Genomic DNA, 14,993 nt, shown 5'->3' on the forward strand with positions numbered 1-14,993 from the left:
CCTGGTGGTCTGCAGGCGCCGAGGCCCGGGCCGCGTCCATCCTCGCGGGTCTGTCCTTCGACGCGGACATGATGCGGCGCCCCACCCGCACCTTCAGCGGCGGCTGGCGCATGCGGGTGGCTCTGGCCCGGGCGCTGTTCGTGGAACCGGACCTGCTACTGCTGGATGAACCCACCAACCATCTGGACCTGCATGCGGGTGAGTGAGAGAGGGAGGGAGAGAGGGAGGGAGAAGAAGGGGGGAGCCAGGGAGTGTGGGTGCACTGCACTGCGTCTCGGTCGGGTAATGCACCGCATGTGGCCCAAGACGCTGCACAGCCTCCGCACCCGAATTCCTCTGGGGACCCCCGCCCCATCCCCTGCAGTTTTTTGCTTTGAAAAGAAAAGTTCTTTTCTTTGAAAGAAGTGCTTTGACTTCTTGCGCCACCCCACCCTGCCGCACTCCTCGCTCATGCCCCACGCGGCTCCGTGCAGTGTTATGGCTGGAGGACTACCTGGTCAAGTGGCCCAAGACGTTGCTGGTGGTGTCGCACGCGCGGGAATTCCTGAACGTCGTCGCCACGGACATCCTGCACCTGCACTCGCAGAAGATCATCACGTACAAGGTAAGGCGGGGTTATTGCGCGGGGGGGGAAGGTGGCGCCCGGGGGAGGGGAGCTGTGAGCGGATGGGTTTTTGTGTGTTTTGTTTGAAAAAGGGGGTAAGGCGGGGGACGACGGGGGAGATGTGGAGGGGGGTTTGGCACGCCTTCCAAGCGTGGTGGACGTGATGGTGTGAAGATGTGGAGAAGAGGAGAATCTGTAAGCGCTTGGCCAGAAGGGCTTCTGTGTGTTCTTTGTTTGGGAAGTTGCGGATCCCCAGCGGCCGGTGACTCAGTTTGTACGGATTTTAAAGCCCGGTGAAGGCTGTAGCTGTTAAGGAGGAGATTTGTTTGAGTTGGTGGGGTCGGCCCGCCCAAACTTGCCTTTCCTTTCCTCCACGCACCTCTACCTGCACCCAACGCCGTTTTCTCCCTCCTTTCCCCTCCTTTTTCCCTTCATCTACTCACGCGTACCTGCCGATGCGCCTCCTTCCCTTATCCACCCCCTCCTCCCGCCCTTTTCCCTTCACTTTGGACGGCGGCAGTTAATTCCTTGTTTCCTTGCGTCTATTCCTGTTCCCCCACCCTTCCCTGCCTCCCTTTCCGTCCTTTGTCGCACACGCCCTCCACGCGCCCAGGGCAATTACAGCATCTTCGAGAAGACCATGACGGAGCGACTTCGCAACCAGCGTAAGGCGGCCGAGGCTCAGGAGGCGAAGCGCAAGCACGTGCAGCAGTTCATCGACCGCTTCAGGCAGGTCAAGACAGGCCCTCACACCTGGCCTGCGACTTCACGTCGTCGGGTTGCTCACAGGACTTGGCTTACAGATCTCCCTCCTCACAAGTGCACAGCACAGGGCAGCACAGGCCGGCGGGAGGGGGGAAGGGAAGCGCAAGGCGGGGAGGGGGAGGGCTCTACCGAGACCGCACACCGGTATACCCGTCCCATAAGAGATGGTGGTGTCACGCATTCGCATGCGTTTGTCTTTATGTATGTGCGCGAGGGGGGAAGGTTTCCATTGATTACCAGGTTCACTCACTCCCACATACCTCCCGCACATTGACGCGTGTATGTATAGGTACAACGCCAACCGTGCCGCGTTGGTCCAGTCCCGCATCAAGGCCTTGGAGCGCATGGCGGAGGTGGAGGTGATGGAGGAGGACCCCGAGTACGTGTTCTCCTTCCCCGAGCCCGAGGGCTCCGCAGCGCCGCCCATCATCGCCTTCAACGACGTGTCGTTCGGATACCCGGGGGGCCCCACGCTGTTCAAGTGAGTCCGCTGGCTGGGGTGGGGTGGCTGCCTGGGAGGGAGAGAGGGGGAGGGAGAGGGAGAGGGGAAAAGGGAGAGGGGGGAGGGAGAGGGAGAGGGGTTTCCTTTGTTGCTGAAGTAATGGGAGTCTGTTCGCTGAGGGTGTGGACAAAGCACCCCTCCTTTCTGTCCTGCAACTGCTCACTGTCCTACCTACCCTACATGTCCTGACCTGCCCGACCGGCAGGAACCTCAATTTCGGGCTGGACCTGGAGAGCCGCTTCGCCATCGTGGTGCGCGTCTTCTAGGGAGGCGCGCGTCCGTCTCCCCGCTGTATCGGGTTCTCCACCACCGCCATCTCTCTGTCCACCGCTGTCTCCGCGCGTACCGCTGTCAACGTACCGGTCTCTTGATCTCTCTTGTGTCGCTCTCTTGTGTCGCTCTCTTGTGTCGCTCTCTTGTGTCGCTCTCTTGTGTCGCTCTCTTGTGTCGCTCTCTTGTGTCGCTCTCTTGTGTCGCTCTCTTGTGTCGCTCTGCACACAAGTTCACGGTGTACATCTACGGGGCGCCTCAATCCTCTCGCCCCTCGTACTCGTTCTGGTTTCTCCAAACCCCCTTCCCCCCCTCATACATGCCAGTTTCTCCACCATCCTCCCCCTTCCTCTTCTGGCGCATCAGTCTTTCCTTGGCATCAGCTTCACTCGCTTGTGGTTCTTCTTTCCCCCCCCCCTTCCTAACCCCCCTCCCCCCCCCCCACTCCTCCTTCCCCCGCTATTCCCTCTACCCCTTACCCCTCCTCCTCCCCCCCCCTAGGGCCCCAACGGTATCGGCAAGTCCACACTGCTCAACCTGATCTCAGGGAAGCTGCAGCCCACGGAGGGCTCCATCACCAGGAACACACGGGTGCGTGTAGGGTTCCACCGTGTAATCCCCCCCACTTCCCGACACCCCCGCTTCTCCAGTTGGCGGCTTTGGACGGCAGTATCGCCAGCTGATTCATTTGCTTTTTGCATCATGATCATGATTATGATTATGATTATGATCATCGTTATCATGTGGTAACGATGTCTCCCCACTCCCTCCCCCCCATCACTCCCCTCTTCCCCCCCAATCGCTCCCTCTCCCCTCCCCTCCCCTCCGCTCCCTCAACCCCAGGTCCGTCTGGCCACCTTCAGTCAGCACCACGTGGATGGACTGGATCTGGCTCTGACACCCCTGCAGGTGGGTGGCGGGTAGGGGTAGGGGTAGGGGTAGTGGGTCGGTGGGTCGGTGGGTCGGTGGGGGAATGCAGTGGAAGAAGTTCCTAGACTGGCTCGGCACCGCCGCCGCTGCCGCCTCCGGGCCGTTGTCGAGTTCCTAAGGCTTCTTGGCTCCCTCCCTCCCCACTCGCCCCCCTACTACCCCTCGCCGCCCACACCTCGTCCTCCCCCTTCTCGGCCCCCACCCACCCACCCACACAATCTCCCGCTGCAGGTGCTCAGCCGAACTTTCCCCGACGCCAAGGAACCCGAGCTACGAGGGCATCTTTCCAGCTTTGGTGTGCCAGCAACTCTGGCAGGTAACTGCGTGCATGTGCGGATGGAGGGGGTGGTGGTGGAGGGGGTGGTGGTGGAGGGGGTGGTGGTGGTGGACGGGGTAGTGGTGGTGGACGGGGTAGTTGTGGTTGTGGAGGGGGCCTGGTGTGTTGCTTTTCCTTGCTTACCTTCCGTTGTGTTGCCGGAGTGTTGCGATCCGCAGTTCTCTACCCTCTTCCCCAGCCTTCCCGCTTCGCCCGTCGCCCGTCGCGTGCTCGCCCCTCTGATGCCTGTGTGTGTGTGTTTAATTTTGCCGATGGGGGAACATAAGTTGTCGTATCGGCAGCAGCATTCGGTTTGCTTGATGATTTCGCTTGAGCAGTGGTTCCCCCTTTCCATGTCTTACGACTGACTGCGGGCCCCGACCCCAGGCCAGGCCATGTACACTCTGTCCGGAGGCCAGAAGAGCCGAGTCGCGTTCGCCAAGATGACCTTCACCAAGCCGCACATCTTGCTGCTGGATGGTGGGTGGGTGGCGGACGGGGGGAAGGGGTCGGTCCCTCTTTGCGGTCCGTTCCCGGGCTCGGGCTCGGGGGTGGGGGTGGGGGGGTGGGGGGTGGGGGTTTGGCGGACCGCCCAGGGCCTTTGCTGGGCGTTTCGAGAGACCACATCCGTACGTATTCCAGCCGCGGAATCAAATGCGTGCCGGGTTTATATTTGGAAAGGTGAAACTGATGAGGCACGCCAGCGCGCATGTGTGTTTATCTGTACGTGTATCTGTGTGCGCGTGTATCGTGTCTTCGTGGTGTCTTCCTCCTGCCCCTGCCCGCTGGCGGGGCCCATTCCCCTTTCCTCCCTTCCGTAATGATACCCTGTCCTGCAATCCATTCCTTTCCTTATGCTGCATATGAACCTCCTCCTCCTCCTCCTCTGCTACCTCTCTGCGGCCCGCCGCCGCCGCCCCCCTACCCCTACCCCTCCCCTGGCAGCAGCTTCACTCGTGTGTGGTTCGTCTTTCCCCCCCTTGCTCCCCCCCCAACTCCTGCAGAGCCCAGTAACCACCTGGACATCGACGCCGTCAATGCGCTGATCCAGGGGCTGGCCACTTTCAAGGGCGGTGTGCTCATGGTGGGTCTACACACTGCTGCGAGGGCGCGAAAAAGGGAATCATATTGTGGGGGGAGAGAGGACACGGGGGTGGGGATTCAGACACCCCTGTTGAACGTGCTGTAAGGCGTCATAAGAGGACGCAAAAGAGGAGTTGCCGCAAAAAGGAGTACTTTACGTTTTTCCGCACGCGCATGCCTTGTTATTACCCTACTTGCCCGCGAAGGCCTCTTTTCCTAGTAGGCAGAGGGGGAGAGGGCAGTAGGACTGTGCTTCCGTTTCCGTTTGGAGAGAAGCGGCAGCAAGAGCGGAGGGCTGGGAAGAGTTTCTGTGCCTGGGTAGAGAACCAGGTGGCCGTGAAAGGGTGGTGATGGCTGCGGGAAATAGTCCTCTTTTGCACCTTTTGAACGAGAATTGAACTTTTGCGGCGATTTTTTGCACCTTGGTAATTCTCCCCCTGCTTCCCTGCTTCCCTGCTTCCCTGCCTCAGGTGAGTCACGACCAGTTTTTAATCGAGAGCACCGTGGACGAGTTGTGGATGTGCGAGGACGGCCGTGTGCAGCCCTTCCACGGTACCTTTGAGGAGTACAAGCAGCGGCTGCGGGCCAAGAACAAGGGCCCGGCTTGAGAGGAGTGGGGTGGGAAGGAAAGAGAGGAGCAAGAGATGTGAGGGGGATGGCAGATAGTCGCTGTGCAGCTCTCACTGTGACGGCCACGTAAAGTGCAGGCGGAACAGTTTCTTGTTGCATGTCATGCAAAGCGGTGAAGGGATAGGTGAGCGGATTCCACGGTTTCGGAGGAGATTGACGAGCTTGCGCGATGGGTAAGGGAGGGCCATGCAGGAGCCGCGGCGCACGGAGGGTACAACCATTGTTGGGGTTGGGACGATGGTGAGAGGATGGGTGGATAGGCCAGCGAATGGCGATAGGGCATCTTTTCATTTCGCAAGCATCTGCAGGCTGCGTGCTAAGGACTGCTAAGGACTCCGGCGGCGGACAGGGCCAACGTGCGCGTTTGGGAGTTAGAAGTTTGGGAGTTAGGGGTTTGGGAGCTAGGAGTCGTGTTCAGGTTGCGGGGAAGGGGCTAGGAAGGTCCGGCCGGGATTCGGTATGTATGTATGTGCATTCGGCTGGGAGGTACACTCGCCGCTGCGTGAGTGGCCAGCAACGTGGTTTGCACGTAGGTAGAGGTAGGTAGTTAGGTAGGATGTGCTGGATACCTTTTGGGAGAGAATGCGGTTCGTGCTTATGGGGTAGCGCGGAATGGACACCACATCCGAGGAGGAGTTTGTTTTGTGGCAGCAAGGAGGCGCTTACAACAACTATTATAGCCAGAAGCTATTACCACCCATACTGTCCTCCGTATTAGCTTCCTTCTTTGCATTTCGAAAAGGGATAGGCAAGGGGGGTTTGGATGGGGAGGTTGAGAAAGGAGGGTTGAAGACCTGTGGGAAGGTGTATGTGCACCGGGGCGTGCGCCATTGGCGGACACGCCGCCCACAAGATGAGGGAGCGAGGGGTGGTGGTGGCGCCCGGAGAAGTAAGTTGGGGTGCTTGCGAGTTCGAACCGGGGCATGAGTGAGGAGCGGAATGTGGCTGCCAGCTGCACCTTCTGTGTGGTGTGTAGCGGGGCGCGTTGTGGCGTGTAGCAGCTGTTCCCGGGGTCGGGGTGAGAGAAGGAAATCGAGGAGAGCGGAAACTCTGGCCAGGATGAATGGGGGAATTGGGGGAGAGACTCTACGCGAGCCCGGAGCCCCCCGGCCTCTCGACGTTGAGGAGGGCATGTGTATGAGAAGCGGTTCGTTGCGCTGCTTCACAAGAACGCAATAGCGCCGGTGTCGCTGCCGGCCCTGTGGTCTAATAAAATCAGCCAAATCAGGGCAAGTAGTCAGAAACGAGGTCGCACGCGAGCTTCTCAGCCCCGGCGCGTGCGTGTCTCATTCTGCTGATATGTCTGCTGGTTTGTCTGCAATGTGGCCAAAAGGGGCATCTCGAGTCGAGCCGAGCGACGGATAAACAGAGCCGAGCCTTGCTAGCGGCCGTCTTGGCGACGCAGTCCCTAGGGCTTGAATGGGTTGTGATGTAAACGCGTCTGGAACACACGCACTCAGTCACTCACTCGAGTGTGCCACGCTAGCCACGTCGGTGGCCCGTCGGTGATTGTTGGGTCCTTTCCATGGAGATCTCGGCGTTTAAGTCCAAGCCGGTAGCTCACGCGGATCCCCCTCACGGCCTCATAACAAGCCTCGAAAAACCGTCCGTTTTAGCCGCTGGCGGTGCATTACAGTGCGCGGCTAACTGGCCCTGGGAGACCGGCAGACTTGATCACATCATGCTTGGAGCCACGGGTTGTCGAATAATTGAGGAAGTTGGCTGAAATAGGGGGGATAGGCTTGGGGCTTTACTGGGCACCACGAATATTCCTTCTACAGCATTGCTTCTTAACAAGTAGGGTGCTATCTTCGTCGGCTTGGAGTGCTAGGGTAGGCAGGGCGCCTTCAGCTGGATTCCCTGTCAGGCCTATTTTATGATGGCCGTTGCCGCCGGGGTGCTGACACCCGCACATGGCCCGAGGAAGCTGCTGACACCCGCATCTACGTAAGGGATTTGCACGGAGAGGTGTCCAAGGCGCGCCCTTATTAATATTGTGGACAAAACAAACCGCGTTACTACTATAGGATGCAGGAGTTCTGAACTGACTCCCCCCTTTGGATATATGCCCCTGGGGGGAGCAGACGTGCGTCGATCGAGGATATCTTCAATGAGTGGTCTCGGTGGCTTCGTGTGGTGGCACTGAGCAATTGGGCCTTCATTCGGCGTGGCTGACTCACAGGGCCCCATACCTCAGAACGAACACGATCAAGCAAGCTTAGCGGTTTACGTTTGCATGCGGTCTATAAAGCATCACACATCCTAGAGTGGTGTGGTATCTTTGAGGCGCAGGGCTAAGGACGATGGAATACATGTAAAACTAGGGGTCTGAACATCCCTGTGTCCGTGACGACGACTTCGTCTGCGACGCAGTCGCCGGTGCAAACGATCACCACCGTTGATCATCACCGAGTCAACGTCATGAACCAGGCAGAACCAGGAGGGATGTTCGCGTTCGCTAAGGTGAACCGCATAACTGGCAGCCCGCGTGCGTGATTTGCCAAAAAAGTAATCCTTGCAGGATAAACAGTAGCTGCTGGCCTGCGCTTGTTTTTCTAGGATTTGTTACCGTATCCCTAGCAGTTTGGTGTCTGTTCTGGCGTAACACAGGCATGCGGGTGCGGGCCAGGGTGGGTCAGGGTGGGCAGACAGGCAGGCAGATGGGCACGAACATCCCTCGGAGGGGTCTGCCTTTGTGGGCTGTTTCCTAGGGGGATGCGTCGGGGGGGCTTCACCCCTCGCAGCGAAGATCCGGTTTTGTCTTTCGCGTCATTTTCAAATCCAAAGGTCGTCGAGGACTGGGGCATAAATTCTTAAAGTTTAAAAGGACAAACAGCCATCCCTAACATGCAATCTAGCAAAACTATTATGTAACACAGCCGGGTCGCGGGGTTTTAGCATTTGAGTAATGTTATATCTGTCGGCTACGGCTTATTATGCGGATGTTGTGCCTACCGTACTGGCTAACGTTGGTGTAACATAAGGGAAAAAGTGTACAAAGTTAAAATCTTTTCCACTCATTAAGAGATCCGAATGACAATTCGTAAAAAGTGCCATGTGATGTTCGTAAATTACGGTTTCCGCGATGCGTAAGCCTAAGCGTAGGGCGCCTAATTATATTTAAATTAAATCCAGATTATGTAAGAACAGCTGTTTTACAAAAAATGGAGTCATTATACCTGAAGGGAGCAGTGTCTTGAGAATTACGGTAGCTGGGCCGCTCAAATTTAATTTAAACGCAAAATCTTGGGTTTCCTTGCAATGGAACACAACATTTCGTCCGCAGAAAGTGAAAAGTAACGCCGTGTGGTTGTACAATTCCTAGGCGGCTTAATTCCTAGGCGACTTAATTGACAGGATTGCAGCGCTTGCAGCGCTTGCTTAGTTTGGAACCCAGCTTCAATCCGTGTAAGCGCACTCCTTTGCTTTAGAGGACATCCATTACAATGCAGCATAGAATTCCAAGGATTTTGATGAAATTCTACAGCGATTCAGCGCAGGGACGATCCAGCACGTGAAACAGACACTTCGTTGCAAAGCAAGAGGCGCAACCACACTGACGTCTTGCGGCTTCGCCAGAAATCTTCATCTCCAGACCGCTGGCGCAATTCCGGGCTTGATCTTGGCATCCCAGGCCTTCTTCCACTGCAACGCAAACTGAAGATCACTAAGTGTCACCACCCAGCCATGCGCCTCGAGCGCCACCTCAATGCCAGCCTCGTCCGCTTCGTCACAGCAGTCTTGTACATTTCATCATCTTGCATGCCTCTTTGGCCAACCGTTTCCGCACAGCGTCTGTTTCCAGCCTCTGGAAGTCCCTCTCGTCCTTCTCCCGCTGCCCCACCTCTTTCTCGTCTGCAGCAGCAGCAGCAGCAGCAGCAGCAGCAGCAGCAGCAGGCATTCACAACCTTATCCCAGCCGCAAGCCGCGCCACCTCCGGCACCCTTTCCCTCCTGCCGCGACGCCTACTTCCTTCGCCGCCAAGGCGCCCTCGTCGACACGGTCGAGGGCTTCTGTCGCGACGCCGCCACCGGCGCCGCCGTCGGCCGCGCCAGACTGTCGGTCATTCCAACCTCGATGGACCTCACGTTCGAGCTGCTCCTGCCGCTGCCTGCCGGTACGGAAGTCCGTGGCGATTTGTACGACAATACAAGCTTCGTCGGCGCTGTCTTCAGTTCGCCGACGCAGTGTAGTGGCGCGCCGCCGTTGCCGCTGTTGTTGGTCTTACCCGAGGAGTGGAGCTACCTGTTGCTGACCATACACGGAGATGAGCTGAATCTGCACCCGTGTGTGGAGGCGTCCTTGCACCTGCTGGTTTCAATGAGACTTCCTAACGGATCTGTGTTTTGGATGGCATGGGACTGGGTTCCCGCCGGGGACCCATCCAACTCCCTCTGCTCAAACTCACCCAACGCCTGGGCTGATAACGGCTTCAGCGTGATGCAATGCCGCTGCCAGCCGCCACCATCCCCATCGTCACAATCGCCGCCACCGCCGCGGCCGCGACCGCCACCGCCAACACCGATGCCGCCTTTACCAATCCCTCCCGCAATGAGGAACCCACCATTGCCCTTCCCGCCCCCTCCCGCCATGCTCAAAATGCCACCGCCGCCTCCAAGCCCAACCATGCCGCCACCACCATCCCCACCGCCACCACCATCTCCACCGCCACCTCCAAGCATACCTCCGCCTCCAGCTCCACCGCCACCTCCAAGCCCGCCGCCACCTAGAAGCCCACCCCAACCTCCAATCCCGCCGCCACCACCATCTCCATCGCCACCTCCAAGCCCGCCGCCACCACCATCCCCACCGCCACCACCATCTCCACCGCCACCTCCAAGCCCACCTCCGCCTCCAGCTCCACCGCCACCTCCAAGCCCGCCGCCACCTAGAAGCCCACCCCAACCTCCAATCCCGCCGCCACCACCATCTCCATCGCCACCTCCAAGCCCACCTCCGCCTCCAGCTCCATCGCCACCTCCAAGCCCGCCGCCACCACCATCACCACCGCCACCTCCAAGCCCACCGCCACAACCATCCCCACCGCCACCTCCATCCCCACCGCCACCACCTTCTCCATCGCCACCTTCATCACCGCCACCTCCATCCCCACCGCCACCACCTTCTCCATCGCCTCCACCAACCTCACCAAAACCTCCAAGCCCACCGCTGCCGAGAAGTCCGCCCCGTCCTCGAAGTCCGCCCCGTCCTCGAAGCCCACCACGGCCTCCTAGCCCGTCACCGCCTCCAAGACCACCTTTGCCTCCAAGCCCACCTCCACCTCCATCTCCACCACCATCTCCTCCGCTACCACCACCTCCATCGCCACCTCCAAGCCCACCTCCACCTCCATCTCCACCACCATCTCCTCCGCTACCACCACCTCCATCGCCACCTCCAAGCCCACCTCCACCTCCAAGCCCACCTCCACCTCCAAGCCCACCTCCACCTCCATCCCCACCGCCACCTCCAAGACCATCTCCACCACCACCACCATCTCCACCGCCACCTCCACCGCCACCGTCAAGCACTATCCAAGTACCCAGGCCCCCTCCGTTTCCGAGACCACCCCCACGTCCTAAACCATCACCGCCTTCCACTGTCGCCACCTAGCCCTCCTAGCAACTCCTTGCCTACCCTTGCTTCGAACCATGTCCACCGCCTCCCCAGGTGCCGCAACGCACTTTCTAATATGCCAGTCGAACACACTACAGCTCGCAGCCATTTCTCTGCTGCCACCGCTTATCACCACTCATCATTGCCGCTGATAGCCGCAGAGTCCCTCCCGCAACGCCCAACAGCCGTGCCTGCCACCGTCACCACAGCCTTTCCGGACGCAACCTCTACCCCCCCCAAACGTTTAACATCAGCTCACTACCGCTGTTGCTGTCATCTCCCGAAGCCCTCTCCCCAACCAAAACAGAGACAAAAAGGTGTTTTTGTTGTCTACTTTGGTGTTACTACCCACCTACCTACGTGCAACACCTAATTTACAAAGCGCAGTTCGGCAGGAAAAAGGGCCATCCAGCCTGCTGCACCTTGTTTGCGGTGTCTGCTATAGCCTGGCCAGGGGGAAACATTCTTATTAGATTGGCTTTTGTGCGGCTAGGTGGCGGAGGCGGAGTTGGCGAGGCGGTGGAGTACTTTACCGACCTACAGGTGCCCGCGAATATCGCACGAAAACATCTACCATGCAATTGTTTGTACGATTGTGTTTCTGCACGCGGTGAGGCACGAGGTGCGAATAGTGAGCGTAGCTGTGCTAGTAGTAGGATTGTTAAAGCCACGTCAGCCTCCAGCAGGATGACGACGGTGAGGCGCGCTTGTTTTGCAGCCGATTATTTATTTCTGCTTGGTAATGATGGACACTATTGGGGAAGTGAAGAGGTGAGGTGAGAGATATGCGTTAGTGATACGCCTGCCATGCCCAGCGGCAAGCTCGTCATAAGGCACCATCAGCTTCATGCTTGATGTGGGGGTAGGTGTGGCAGGATGGGGCCGGCAGGGCGTGGCGGGCAGGGTGGGGGATAGCGTAATAGGTTTTTTCTCCATTCCAACATTCCAACTTCCGACACGCGAACAAGCCTTGTTCCTCCTGGGGGGGAAGCGGAAGAAGTACAATAACCAAAACTAGCGATGTCAATGAGCAGGCGAAATGCAGCAAGCTCACCTCAATCGTTGCAACACATCTCACGTACGGCGATACGGGGCCTGGCGAGATCACTGAAAATTCAGTTGCTGGCTGGACGTCACGCTTAGTTCGTTGGTCTTGGTTCGTTGTCATCACAACATAATGGGCGACAAAGGCGTGATGAGCGATTGCTGTATGGCATGACTCGGCAAGGATACTTTTTGGTATTATTGTTGGTCGTTGCTAGTAGCATTCATTGATCAAAGTGTGCATGTACGTACGGGTGGAATGTTGAGAAAGGTAGGTGTGGGCATTTCGATCGTCGAACTATCGTCGAATGCCGAACTGATCGAATTCGAAGGGATGCATTCATAGCATCTCCCCGCCGCGGCAGCTAAATCGAACCCTTTGCTAGGCTGGCAAAAGCTGCCATGGAGCCGAAGCGTAAATTTAGATGTGTTGCCAAAGTTGGTTATAGCTATAGTAGTGTATTAGTTGCCCCCCCCGTCGACCGCTGCGGGTGCCATTATCCAACGCAGATCAAATGTCACATTTTTTGATTTCTGCGCTATCATGTTGGGTTTAGGGTTTTCGGGTTTTAGATTTTTAGTACACATTCCTTTATATTATGATGTTGCGTATTGTGGTATAGGCCGTTTATGTTATTGACGAGGGAAGTTTGTGTTTATGGCCATGATCTTCTCATCTTGCTTTCCCTCCGTAATCTAACCTTTCCTTCTTTTATATTATTGGGCTGTGACTCGGATATATTTGATGTATGTTGTCATCGAATATTTTTCCTCATTATTGCTACTGCGCAGTGGGACAGCAGCAGCAGCAACGCGCGGGACAGCGGCGGTGAGGTAGCGGCATTTATTCATTATTTGCTTTGCATATGTGTGCAGCGGGCCTATATGTACTTCATTTCGCAAAAATTTAAATTGGTTGTGTGAGTTACGATTGAGTGCATGTAGGTAGTGTATCGATGCACTGTCATTGATGCTGATGCTGAGGGAGTAGATTGCATCTGGGACGGGCGCTGTGTACATTGCGCATGTGTGCATGCCTGCGTGGTGAATGAAATGTTTACGGAAACGAGTCTGATGCCCTGATTACATACCCCAGCTTCACTTGCCTTGCTGTGTTGTAGCGCGATAGCAACACAGTAATGATATGTTTATTAAGAAACATGCAAGTCTGATAACGATTACGATATCCTTTGAAATATGATGGTTCTCAAAGAATATTTGTAAGGATACATCGGAATTGAATATCAAGAATCTGTACGTCACTCATTTCTGAAATCCACAAACTTACTGAAATCGTCTTCGCTCACAAAACGATATGTTATTGTTTTAGAAATAGGGGGGTCCTTGTGAAGCAGCTGCCCGCGTTTCTAAAGCACGTATGGTGTTGGATTGTAAGGTGCCCAAGTACGTTTGCGAGGAAGAGAATGTGGCCAGGCTGGAGAGGAAAGTGCAGTGGCATATTGGAATGTGAGATTAGCGTAAGCGAGTTACAGGGCGTTTTATTGCACGGGCGAATTTACGTGCAAATCTTTCACCGTAGCATCAGTCCTCAGTTCATTTCTTGGAACGAACATCAGCATAGGTGCAAGCCCTCTCGCTTGGAGGGATATGCAAACAAACATCCTGATAGGGGTAAACTCGCACGCTACCGAGCATTCAACCGAGCACATGCATGCTTAGTTGAATGGTGAGATGCGACCCCCCCTTCATTTCGCGGTCGGCAAGCCAGCCACCACGTACCAGATATGTTGGCGATTTCAAAGAGACGCTGCACCTCGGTACCTGTGCGCAATGCGTACGCTGCTCGACCGCGCCGACCAAAACTACATGTTCCCATGTGAAGACAATCCCGGTGGTTCTTCAGCAGCTTTTGAGCTTGCTGCTGGCTCAAGTCCTTCCGTAGTTGCTGCAACACGGCTAACGCAGGCACGGCCGAATGCGCTGCGAAAAGCTGTTCCAAGCCCTCAGCGGCATCCATTTTACTTGCAAGGTTCTGAACGACTTTCGCGATTCTTATTTTTACCTAATTCTGCGTTTGTTATTATTTATTTCGTAAGAGTGTAAGTTGAGTTTAGTCGGAACCATGTGCAATATGCGCTGCGCTACCGAAAGCAGGCGCCTTATGGCTTGCACACAACTGCTTGTTCCCCGAACGCTTCATCTTCCCGCGGCAGTTTCACGAGCCCAGTGTTGCAAGCTACGACGTAGGCTTTCGGTGCTTTCAGATACAAAGCAGCCACGCAATAGTCCAGCCTGCATGCCGGGTGCGACTATGGCCAACAAGACCACCTGCGCAATGCGCTGGCGCACCTCCAAAAAATTTATATACACTTGTACAGGCGCATTTTGCGAATCCCACGCGCGCATCCGCGCGGTAAAATTCGCTCCTGGCTTTTTGGACGATGTACGAACACTTTATTCGCGAACTACGACCGGACACATTTGTGCGAGAGGCTGCTTAAAAAGCGCACACTCATGGCCGATCATGTCGAACATTTGTATGGATATCGTGACAAATATGTAGCTGTGGTTGAGTGGGAGGGAAGGCCCTGTGTCTGAAAAACCTTCAGAGGCTAGGCTTACATGCCATGACGTGGATGAATATCCCACTACTGCCCGAGGGCAGGAGATGGTAGGCACAGGCTGCTGCGGCCAAGATGGATCCCTTCGAAAGGGGAGGAATGTAGTAGCTGAAATATAGTACGGCACACATGAATCATGTGACATGATACCTGCTAAGGCATTACACCAGCATCTTGAAAGGCCTTTTCCGCGGCCAGCTACTACAATGTGTAAGTACGAACGTATTTATGTAACGTACGAATAAATGCACATGCATGTTGTTATCGACATCCATGCACCCATCTCACTGTTCTGTCTAGGCTACTTCGTTTGCTGCTGATGTACGTATGCATCTATCTGCACGTGCGTGTGCTTCCCAATAAATTAACAAATTGATGTGCTTATACGCAAATCATCCAGCCAGCCATCGGCCCGTGGCTAGTTCCGTCATCATAGCAGCATGCCACCTTCGAACTCATGCACATACACACACATACATACATACCGACCTTTGCGCTGTGTTTCGGCCCTGGGCCCCCGGCTATTCAGCCCACAGTGTAATCAACGTCATACATACATACATACATACATACATACATACATACATACATACATACATACATACATACATACATAATACATAGGATCTTGGGAACCAGCCGTCTTGGTAG

The 14,993-nt window shown here is 56.1% G+C and overlaps 1 protein-coding gene across 1 annotated transcript; it reads left to right on the forward strand.

Annotated features, from left to right (window-relative positions):
* Positions 1 to 68: 68 nt before the first annotated feature.
* VOLCADRAFT_65399 (uncharacterized protein) lies at positions 69 to 5,078 on the forward strand (the record flags this gene model as incomplete). The annotated part of the gene is made up of 12 exons (XM_002954884.1): positions 69 to 198; positions 474 to 604; positions 1,218 to 1,337; positions 1,532 to 1,536; positions 1,659 to 1,850; positions 2,077 to 2,122; positions 2,643 to 2,732; positions 2,985 to 3,050; positions 3,303 to 3,387; positions 3,775 to 3,867; positions 4,392 to 4,471; positions 4,941 to 5,078. 12 exons carry the CDS (start codon positions 69 to 71, stop codon positions 5,076 to 5,078), a joined length of 1,176 nt encoding a protein of 391 aa, XP_002954930.1.
* Between the last annotated feature and the right edge of the window lie 9,915 nt (positions 5,079 to 14,993).

The sequence above is a fragment of the Volvox carteri genome, assembly GCF_000143455.1.
Source record: "Volvox carteri f. nagariensis unplaced genomic scaffold VOLCAscaffold_47, whole genome shotgun sequence".
Taxonomy (NCBI): Eukaryota; Viridiplantae; Chlorophyta; class Chlorophyceae; order Chlamydomonadales; family Volvocaceae; genus Volvox; species Volvox carteri.